A 12,003-nucleotide genomic window follows, 5' to 3' on the forward strand; every position below is an offset into this window, starting at 1 on the left:
CCTCTATATGCTCATAGGGTATCAAGTCTCTTCTTGGTAACCTGCTGTCCTTTCTCTGAGTGCCACCAGGTCTCCCCCTCCAGGGGACGTGGTCAAATATGAGGCACCACAGTACGTGAGAAAGTCATATCCCACTCTCCACTCAACTGTGGAGAATGTTCTGACCATTGGCTAGATCTGGGTAAGGGTTTGAAGTCTACGGCCTGTATTGTCCTTGGCTGGTGCCATAGTTTGAGCAGGACCCCTGGGCCCAAATCTGCCTATCATAATGTTCTACTTGTAGGTTTCTAGGACCCTCTGGATCCAAGAAGGTACTTTAATGTCATGGATGTATACTGGTGGCATTATGATAAGTGAAGTCAGCTAATCTAAGTTTATCACAAAAAGGCAAGCACTACTTTGTTCCATTTACATGAACTACCTAAGACAATCACATTCACAGCATAGAAGAGTCAAAGGTCAGGGAATGGAGTAATAGAATACATGTAGCTACTAGTTTCAATCAAGAAAGATGACTACACTATATGATCATTTTTAACACAAAAATTGATTTTAATAGTATTTATTTGATCAAAAATAGTGTTGCTGTATTACAAGAAACATATTCAAAGATAGTCTGCACCAACTGGCAACCAGCAGAGATGTCAAAGGCAATTTTGATCTCTAGGGAAAAGAGAGCAAGTTTGCTTGCTTCTAGGCATTTGAACTAAAAAATGGTCTAAAAAAATAACTCTACACTTTGGATCCCAGAAGACTAAGAAAATTTTCCAAAAACCCACAGGAAATAGCAGTTGTCTTAAGTGAAATTTGGGATCTTTACATCACTTATTTCACTTAGTTTAAACAAATTTTAAAAAGGCTTTCTACTTGAGAATGAAAGGACTCGTTTATTTAGGTTATTAAAAGCAGGAGAACAAATATTATCCACATTAAGAAAAAGACAAACTTTCCCAGCAGTCCAAATCTTCCTCTTATAAACTTTGCAAAGCAGATTTCGGGCATCCATTAAGATCTGGGTGGATAAATGACTGGTTCTGGAACCCTGGAGCCATGTAATCAATCAAGATGGGTACCTGATACAGATTATAAAAGGAACATACTTCTCACACCTAAAGTCTCAATAGGATGTCCTCCCCTCTTACCCACTATCCTGGTAGGTACAGATGTTCATGGGGACGTACACCTTGGACTAGTGTCTCGATATAAGTGAGTATATACCATTTAGCTCTTTTTGCTTCTGTGTGAACTCACTCATTATGACAATTTCTAGTTCAATCCATTTGTCCACAAATTTTGGAAATTCCTTGTTTTTAATAGCTGAGTAGTATAGAAGGATCCAGCGGGTCCTGGAAAACTACAGGCGAGTCTGGGCCCTGGGGTCCTCTGCAAACTATGGCAACAGCCAAGGAAAAAATAGGCAGTAAACCTCGAACCCCTATCCGGACTAGCCGATGGACATTCTCCACTGTTGAGTGGAGAAGGAGATCTAACTTTCACACAAACTCTGGTGCCCCATATTTGAACATGTCCCTTGGATGGAGATGCCTGGCAACACTCAGAGGAAAGATAATAGGTCACCAAGGAGAGACTTGATACCATATGAGCATATACAGGGGGAGGAGGTCCCCCTCAGACACAGACTTAGGGGAGGGGAGGGGAGTAGGGGGGAAGTGGGAGGAAGGGAGGAATGGGAGGATACATGGGATGGGCTAACAACTGAGATGTAATATGAATAAATTAATTTTAAAAAATCCCCCCCCAAAATTAAAAGGAACATACAACAATAACTTCAGAATTTAGTAAACTCCAAGGCTAGGTGTTTCTCCTTGCCTCAGTATTCCCAAATGTGAAACTAGGCTACCAATGACATTTACTTTACAGCATTATCCACAAGTTTATAGACTAAGTGTATGTAATTGTGTAGTATGTTTTAGAAAGTTCATTGTATAGAAATATACAACATATATATGAGTATGAGTTATTGAAGCTATTTTCATATGAAACTATGTACTATCAAAACGGGAAATGTAACTTTAAAAGGAGTAAGAGCATAGAGGAGAATCTGTGAGCCCTGGAAAGTAGAGCAACTTCTAATCATAATAATATTCAATTAGTTTGGAAAACAGAGTCATATCTAGAATTATCATGCTGCCTTTAGAGGGCCTGGCCAAGCTTATTACATTCTAAACACAGCCAATCTTATAGACAATTTATGTCTATGTACTTCTTTGCAGCTATACATCACTTATATTATATGCTTTCAAGGAAAAAAGAATAGCCCTGATCTTTGGAGATTTATTGAATGATAAATTAGAAGGAACTTTAAAGGTCATAAAATCTAACCCTATTGTATTACAAATAAGTGAAGGTTTGACAGAGAGGAAGTGATTTTTCCAAAAATCACTTAATTAATCAACCACCACAGCTTGAGGTATGAATGAGGTCTGCTGGCACCTAGTACTTTAAGTTTCCAATCACCGTCTTTAACCATACAAGAATTCCCTCTCATTTTGAAAATGCACAAGAAAATGATACAGAAAATAGGTTAATGCAAATGAATCAATATTTAAAATGCACTATATATTATGCCCAGTAGGAAATATAAAATTAGTCAAATGCTGTTTGTGCTAGTGTAACTCAAGCAAGAATAATAAGGAGCATTATATTGAGTGATCACAGATGGCTATGATAAAGAAAGATATAAAAATCATCAAGAAAGGTACAAACAACACATCCCATCACACCCACACCAAAGGAAAGATATATTAAATTGGGTTAAGATGGTCAATAATGGCTTTTTGTTTTACTAAAAACAAAAATGGCACCAGTACCTTTTCATTTAGTAAAAGATACGAGCCTTGAGTCAAAACAATACATAATTGATTCATATATACATACATATGTACATACATACATACATACATATGTCTCCTCTACAAAATTGTAGGCACATAAGATGGACGTTATAATATTTCTGAGCTCCCTTATTTACTTTGTTAATTAATTCTCTTATTTGCTTTTAGTGTATTAAAAGTCTAGCAAGCAAATACCCTTTCCCTTATAAGAAATATTCTTTCTAAGAATAAGGGCTATATAAATTTTATTAACCAAACATGAGCCAAGTAAAATAATTAAATTATTTGAATCAGAATTATATATCCAGGACTAGGAATTATGGTTCAGGGGGTAAGAACACTTACTATACAAGCATTGGAACCCTTGTGCAAATCCCCTGCATCCATGTAAAAACCCAGGCATAGCCACACACACCAATAACCCTATCACTGAGGGTATAGGGATAAGGATAGGAGAAGTGCCTGAGCTTGCTAACCAGCCAGCTCAGTTGAAAAAGGACATCTCCAAGTTTAGTGAGAGATTCTGTCCTGAGGAGATAAAGAAGACTGTGATAGAAAAAGACACCTGGTATCCTCCTCTGACCCCCGTACATACACCACACATAGCATATGTATCCTCAACACACACATCCATGTACGCATGCACAGAGACACTCATGCAAGCATGTACACACACATCCAGGTTGTTGAGGAGGTTGCTGGCATTGGTAGGGGCCTATGTTCCATACCCAGCACACACACGTACACACAAAACTCACATAATTTTCCTTTTACTTCATCACCTCTCCTGCACACCATTAAAAATGGTAACATCTAATATGGCAGAAAGAAGCCGCTAGCAGAAACAAGAGTCTGCAAGTAAACCAAAAGAGAAAGAGGGGCAATATACGGGGCCACAGAGTACCAAATGCCTGCTATGTGTAAACAAAGAGTTCAAAATGAACTGGGGCTCCTTACCATTCTAACTTGAAGAAAAAATAAAACTACACTTTTTCCCAGACAATGTGACATTTACTCACTTGAGCATATAAATGTTAGGCTGGCTTATATTTGCACAATCACCATGGAAATGAATAATTCCTTAGTATGCTAAATTTGTAAGATTACACTTCTCATATATGCATTTTAAAAATCCATAAGCTTCCTTTCTTGAAGCAGTCTAGGGAGAAATTCCAGCTTTGTTTAAACAAAAATCTATGACAGTACTGAAGTTAATTTTCCTTCTAGATTAGATGAGTGGATTCACATAATGTTATGATCAGAACTATTTTATATATTTAACATTCATTTAGTATATCTTTATCACTATGTTAAGATATGGGAAAAACAAATAATAAAAAAGTTACTTCTTGATTAACAAAATTTAAGAGCCAACTCTGAGTAATTCTCGACCAGCAACCAACATTTGACACAGACTATAGCAGGTTCCAAGGGTCAACTCCTTACCTGGAGAAAGGAGGACAACGGAAGAGGGAGAAGGACCCGGAGAGGCTCTGAAAACGGTCATCTAAATACAGGATGGCCTCTGAAAATGGTCATCTAAGTACAGGATGGACACATTTTATGTCTTTGAATTACCCTTATTTTTTATTTCCATTGTTTGTTAGTAGATTTCCTTTGGAAAGTTCCAGCCTGTTTCTACTTTATAAAAATAAACTGGAAGAAGGTGTTTATTTTATTAGCACTAGGACCACACAGAAAGAAAAAGTGGCCAGCCTCTAGGGAATCTTGCTGGCAGACAAGAATGAGGGTCGCTATAACACAACAAAAATTGAGAAGTGTCAGGTTGCTACTGCCTCGGGAAAGCCTTTCTTTATTCATTTCTGACACTTTTGTTGCATCTGTTTGGTTCTCAACAGTAATTTTGTTGAAAGGATACATACCCCTTACAGTTCAAGACTCTAAAACTATTGCTCTCCAGAAGTATCTGTGTGACACTAGTGACCAAAACTGACAAGTATTATTACGAGTCTGGGGATCTAATTCAAGCTGTTTTAAGCCATTCTTCTCTCGAAGAACACTGTGTCCCAAGCCATTTAAGAAAGTTTTGTTTAATATTCTAACTCCTATTCATAGCAAACTAAGACCTTGGATGAGAATTTCCAAATAATTCATTCTTTGAACTTTATAAAATCTTTATGAGAGAAAATATGATTTCATATAGAGAAACATTTCATAACCTTATATTTATCTTTAGGTACAAAAGCTGAATGCACACATCAGAAACATCTGTGACCCTTCATAGTCCGTATTCCAAGTCTCCCTCCCCTTGGGAATGTAAAAAAAGGATGAAGGGGAAACAAGGAGCCATGGAAGCCAATGGCGAGTCCTAAATCTATCAGTATAGCTTTGATGTCCCATCACACTCTGGATCTATACCTAAGACTGCTAATTTCCCATGACCCTTCCAGACTGCTTCTGAGGTCATTAACTCCTCTTTTTAATCTTATGATTTCAGCTGAAGCATACTCTGACGTTACAACATAAGAACCGTGGCCACAATAAGAAGGAAACATTGTGAAGGGGACTGCGGTGCCAGAAAGAGGTATGACTTCAGTTTCAAAATGAATCTGGTTTGTTCAATTTGTAATTTTCTTAATGAAGTAATGTTTCTCATCATCTGTACTAAAATAAAGTCGACACCATTTGTGTTTACTGTTTCCTTTCATTAATCAAGTCATGATTCATTCTCTTTGTGCTAAGGTGGCTTTTACTAGACTTAGCACAACCACTCCAAACAGCTGAGTTAATACTCCTCAGCGGCCACTTCCTTCCCCAACTGTGAGCTGTGTGAAGGCAAGACTGGGTTCTTAAGAAATCATGGGCTTCCAAAGGAACTCTCTGTATCCATCTCCTAGGAGTCACATCATTAGGAAAATCATAGCAAATTATGCAAAATTGAATTAAACGCTGCTCAGACATTTTATATCATTATATGTGAAATGGCTACTTTATACTAAATGAACCGCTTTAAAATCTAGTCCTTGTTTGACATTTTTACAATCTTCTTTTTTACAGCTTATTTAAATAATTGCTTTGATTTGTGTGTAAGTAAAGAATCAAACCTGAGTGCTGAAGTTTGTAAGGAAGTTTATTCCATTTCAAAGCATAAACTAATTATTTTCAAAGAATAAGCTGATTTTTAATAGAATTAGACGGCTTTCACTTCTTTTTGTACTTTTCATTGCTATTTATCAGCTCTATTTGACATCTTTTGTTCAAGCAGCTGAGAATTTCAAATTTATTTGTAACATATAATGGACAAACAAATAATTTGCATATCAATGATATGTATATTTTAACCCCTGCAGTTAAGCTTTATAATTTAGTACCTTAGTACTTTAAGAAGCAATTTTGTCTATATCAACATGTTTAGTCTCTAAGGTTGAAAAGACTTTAAATTATGGTGCAATAAGATGGTTACTCTAAGTGAGCTCCAATAGACAATTATGATTTCAAATGATAAATGGTTTCTATCATTCCAATTAACACTGAGCATTGATGGGCAAAGAAGATGAGTGACTGGTCCTGTACAAAACTCTCAACCAGAGAGTCTGGAAGAACAGATAGCATATCGTGGTGTGCAAGACAGACTGAAAATTCTCTAGGAGTTCTACAAGGATAAAAATTTCTGTGGATGGAGAATGAGAAGAAAGCATAGTCAAGAAGGCGCAATTTAGTCTGAACAATAAAATAGGAAGAATGTGTGGTGATGGGTGTGGTTTTGGTTTGGTCTGTGTATTGCTTTTGAGCCAAAGTCTCCCTGTATAGCCCAAGCTGATCTCAAATTCACCATCTTCCTGCCTTGGCTTCCCAAGGGCTGCGATTACAGAAATGTATCTCCAAGAGGGGCGTGTGATAGAACTGCTAACTTGCTAACTAAATTTATAGTAGCAGGTACTCCACAATATATGCATATAACAAATCATCATTTTAGGACGTGACTAGTAATCATTTTATAGTGGTCATGTAAGATCATATTGTATGTCATGTTACAGGCACAGATTTAGAACATACTACATTTATTTCTCAAATAATGTGACTAAAAGTAAAAAGTGAAAACTATATCAAAAATCTCAATAGCACCATCTAGTGCTTCATAGCATAAAATGTCTCAGATTGAAGAAAATATCATAAACAGTATCAAGAAAAAAAGAGTGGATTAATTTAGGGAAGTTGTCCTTCTTTTACTTGGATTCAGAGAAACAATAGTAAAAAAAAAAAAAAAGAGGACACAAATTGAAAACTAACGCAGACATTAGGAATGATAGATTGGTTGTTCTCTTTAGCCTTGGAAATATCCCTCATCATTGAAAAACATATTATTATTAGTTCTTGGGGGAAATAGCATTTTAAATGCAAGAAATTATAACTAGCTGGAATGGCAAGATAATGGATATCACATTGTGAACTGCCGATGAAACTGTTCTTGGTGGGAAACCTGGCACATTCTATCCCACCTGCAACAGCTACCAGAGCTGTCTGTGTCCATATCCCCTCTGTGGACAAGATCCATCCTACCCCACACTAGTAGCTCTTGAATACTTGAGCATTCTTCCAGGTATCTTGTTTATCAAAAAGCAAGAGCTGTATAAAAGTCAACAAATCAACATGAGACTAAGTATTGAATTGTTTCCTCTTTGAAAAGGAAATAAAAGAATAGAACGTACTATATCTATGCTACCTCAGAGGTGGTTAACTGCCTGCATGAACTTGGATAGACCAAGTAACAGTCTTTTGCTATGAGAGAACTAACTGTGGGTGGTTAAACTCAAAGCTTTGAGTTCAAGTCTGAAAAAAGAACAGAAATGAACAACTACGGCAATTTCCTCACATAACAAGTATATTCCAACTAACTATACCACATCATTCCTCGGAACCTTAAATTATGATAGAGTTCTTCAACTGTAAATTTCTCCTCTCTGGAACATCTTCTCTCATTATTATTATAACTATGTAGCCACTAGGTTTCTCCTGCTGCACAATTCTATGGTTCTAAACAGAGTTCAATCATATATGAATCTCTCCCACAGGAATGAATTTCACCAACATGCATTAGATCATTTTCCCTAGGTATGACCTGCATCCAAATGTTACTTAGAAGTTCTTTTTTAGGGGAAAACAAGTGTTTTTGTGCCAATTTTAGTCTCGAATTGAACCTAAAGCTCTTGTAAGCAATACATTGATAGATGATAACACATACATACATACATACATACATACATACATACATACATACTTACTCATAATATGTAAAACTGGCATATTTAAAGTTTTTCTGAAAGTGAAAAATGATAAACTCATCTGAAGGAAAATTTTAGAACAGCACAATCTCCAATATGAGGGAGATATTTTACCTAGGTTTGCGGGTTAAGAAAAGGTGTATCAGAAAAGAAGTCTATCAGGCAAGCTTAGACGAAAAGGGGGAAAAAAGTTTTCTGCATGTCTGGAGGACCCAAACCTTCCTCCTGGGGGCAAAGTTCAACTGGCTCTTTCCTCAGAACCTGACAATTGCTTCCAGCTGTGGTGCATGTGCTTGGGAGCAGCACTAACTGGACTCAGTGGATTATTTTTTAAAAGAAGAGAGGACAAGAAGCTGGGAGAGAGATGTGTTGGGAGGGGCTTGGAGGGTGAAGCTGGGCATGATCAAAACACACAGTGTATAAGATGTTCAAAACATAATTAAAAATCTATCAATTTTTTAATTGCACAGAAAAGTATAGTGAAACAAAACATGAACATGCGCTATAATTTAAAGATCTACTTTAATTGACAGGAACTTTTTCATATGTTGTAGGCACAAAGCAGACATTCCTGGAGAAGATGGATGGAGCCGAAAATCTGACAGTATCTTCTGTCAGAAATAACACATGCCATAACACGATTGATGAGTTCCGCAATCAAGTGTACTCCACTATGTACTCTATGATCTCTGTTGTGGGTTTCTTTGGCAATGCCTTTGTCCTCTATGTCCTCATAAAAACATATCATGAGAAATCAGCCTTCCAAGTATACATGATTAATCTAGCCATAGCAGATTTACTCTGTGTATGCACACTGCCTCTCCGTGTGGTCTATTATGTTCACAAAGGCAAGTGGCTCTTTGGTGACTTTTTGTGCCGCCTCACCACCTATGCCTTGTATGTTAACCTCTATTGTAGCATCTTCTTTATGACAGCCATGAGCTTTTTCCGGTGTGTTGCGATTGTTTTTCCAGTCCAGAACATTAATTTGGTTACACAGAAAAAAGCCAGGTTCGTGTGCATTGGAATTTGGATTTTTGTGATTTTAACTAGTTCTCCATTTTTAATGTACAAATCTTATCAGGATGAGAAAAACAATACTAAATGCTTTGAACCTCCGCAGGACAATCAAACTAAAAAATATGTTTTGGTCTTGCATTATGTGTCACTGTTCTTTGGTTTTGCCATCCCTTTTGTCATCATAACTGTCTGTTACACAATGATCATTCTGACCTTACTAAAAAATTCAATGAAGAAAAACCTGCCAAGTCGTAGAAAGGCTATAGGAATGATCATAGTTGTGACAGCTGCCTTTTTAATCAGCTTCATGCCATATCATATTCAACGAACTATCCACCTTCACTTTTTACACAGTGAAACTAGACCCTGTGATTCTGTCCTTAGGATGCAGAAGTCAGTGGTCATAACTTTATCTCTAGCTGCATCAAATTGTTGCTTTGACCCTCTGCTATATTTCTTCTCAGGTGGAAACTTTAGGAGAAGGTTGTCTACGTTTAGAAAGCATTCTTTATCCAGTATGACTTACATACCCAAGAAGAAAGCTTCCCTGCCAGAAAAAGAAGATGAAGTATGTAGAGAGTAATTCAAACCTATCTCCAGTGCAGGACAATGGAAAGAATTTCCCTAACTAGTGTTTTCCAAAATCACAATTTTAAAAAATAAAGTTTCCGACTAATAACTTACAAATAATTATATCTTTCTCATTTATAAATCCTATTATTCAATTTTTACATGTTCAAATTTTAGTTTATAATGGGAAATAATCCACAGGGTTTTTTTTTTTTACTGCTTACCAAAAAGTAGAGAATATTTGTGGTTCTGAACTATAAAACTAAGTATGGAATCAAGATTTTTTCCCCCTCAAATAAAAAGGATTGCAAAGGCTATAAACCAGACTTTTGAGTCCAGCTTCTAAATATAACTTTAACATTAGCAAATAGTCATCAGTCACCCTAAGATGTCTCTTTGCATGCATGTCATCAGTTGAGACCTAGAGATGATGCAGGACCTACAGAAATGTATGGTCAGCCTTTTCCTTTGTAGTACTGACTTGCTAAGCAGAGTAGGGCTCTATCTTTCAGAAGGCAATGTTCAAGTGCTAGTTCAGCAATGCAATTTACAACCTGGAAAGTAAGGAAGAGAAACCTGTTCAAATGCCAGCTTGTATCCACTTCTCTTCTGCCCTGAACTCAAGTTGCCCCAAAAGAATGGTGGTTTTCTTCCTCACCAAGGTTCCTATTAGGAATACAAACCCGACTCAACATTTAATTCTTCCTTAATGAGTAAGGCAACTGGTATTCCCATATATGAATAGAAGCAATCAAAGTTCATGTAAAAAGAAAAAAGAAAAAAAAGGAAAAAAAACTCATGCTACATGAGTTTTATTGGAATCAAAATTTACTTAAAGATACCAGAAGAAAAATTTGAAAATTCATTAATTCTTTTCATAAGTGCATGCATTTATGTATATGTATATAGATATATGTAATCTATCTTGTTCTATGATATGCATTTATGGTTAGTTAATTATGAGATTTATTGTTGTCTTATATTTCTTCCATTTTGTTAGCATGTTGAAAGTAATATCATTAGTTTGCAATGATTTTTATATTATAGCAGAAGCTTTGTTCTTAAACCATTTGAAACAGCTTGATTGTGACGGAAAAAAATGATATTCATTGGCAAAGTTTTGTTGATGGTCACTCTGTTCTTAACTCTGAGTTAAAAAAAAAAAGTCACATTACCTTAGAAGAAATAAATGATAATAGAGATGGAAAAAAGGAAAACCGTGAATGGAGTTCTGTCTGCATCTTCCACATGTAAACCATTTCTATTTCATTTTTTACTGCTGCACCCCATGGGAAATTTTTTTCAACATCATGAAGAGAGGCCTCCAAGGATCAAAAATAACTGGAACTCATTGATTTTTGTTGAACATGCCTGAAAATCGGCAGTACCTATACTCTTATTCTATACTGCTTCCTCTTGCTTGAAACAAATATCAAATATATTTGTCATAAGACATCAGGTCTCATTTTCTACATTTTGTTTTGGGGCAATCATCATAGTATGGTAAAATGGCTCAACACCAGAAGCCACAACACCTGCATGCTAATCTAGTCTCTATTAATAGTTATGTAACTTTAAGTGAAACCTGTAAACATAAGATGAGAATGGTACTTGTTTTGCTTTCTTGTGGGCATTTGCAGGATTCTAATGTGGTTAGATATGCTAGAATTTTACCCTAGAAATATACAGTAAGATGTCATTTTAAAGTATTTACAGGGGCTTCCTAAATATGCTGATTGATATTGATTGAATCAATTCTCAATTTGAACAAATTAGAGCAAAATATTTACATAATTAATTCTATTGCATATAAATAATCATGTTGTTCATTTATCGTTATGTCTAGCTTTTCTCTGTGTTTGCATTTCCACTCACATATGGGCCCATGCATATCATAGAGATGTGCCACAAACCCTTCAGCCATCGGCAAGATTACAATAAATGTATTCTATTATGAATTATGTCTTCATAGCCATACAACTTACTTCTTACCACTTTTCCCAGTTTCTCCATGTATGTTAGTGTTTTCTGTCAAAGGGAAGTGCACCATGTAGCATTATCAATTCCTTGAGGTTACAAATTACATCTCTACATGGAAGTATCCATGCTTGTTAGGGGGTTGTAATTGGAAAGCAGGCAACAGAGTCCATTCAGAGACAGCTCTTGCTCCCCTTGCTAGGGAACCCACATGAAGACTAAGCTGCCTGTTGGCTACATATGTGTAGGGGACCTAGGTCCAGTCCATGCCTGGTCCTTGGTTGGTGATTCAGTCTTCTCTAACCTCCCCCTGGGCCCAGGTTATTTGACTCTGGTGG

At 36.4% G+C, this 12,003-nt stretch overlaps 2 protein-coding genes across 3 annotated transcripts in view; one reads left to right on the forward strand and one right to left on the reverse strand.

Moving 5' to 3' along the window:
* Positions 1-5,288, reverse strand: part of LOC311602278 (lysophosphatidic acid receptor 4-like) — a 118,834-nt gene extending 113,546 nt beyond the window's left edge. For both annotated transcript variants that reach the window (XM_084790148.1, XM_084790147.1), the window contains exon 1: positions 4,302-5,288. The gene's annotated coding sequence lies outside the window, so the exon portion shown is untranslated. The remainder of the gene's footprint in view (positions 1-4,301) is intronic.
* The window catches only part of CYSLTR1 (cysteinyl leukotriene receptor 1), a 28,252-nt gene extending 16,642 nt beyond the window's left edge, over positions 1-11,610 (forward strand). Inside the window, exons 2-3 of the mRNA XM_084790146.1 lie at positions 5,314-5,400; positions 8,653-11,610. Of these exons, the coding sequence (XP_084646272.1) occupies positions 8,679-9,701 (1,023 nt within the window). The 5' untranslated portion in view covers positions 5,314-5,400; positions 8,653-8,678 and the 3' untranslated portion in view covers positions 9,702-11,610. The remainder of the gene's footprint in view (positions 1-5,313; positions 5,401-8,652) is intronic.
* Positions 11,611-12,003: the final 393 nt, after the last annotated feature.

Source organism: Acomys minous (genome assembly GCF_964271855.1).
Source record: "Acomys minous genome assembly, chromosome: 7".
In the NCBI taxonomy this organism is placed as follows: Eukaryota; Metazoa; Chordata; class Mammalia; order Rodentia; family Muridae; genus Acomys; species Acomys minous.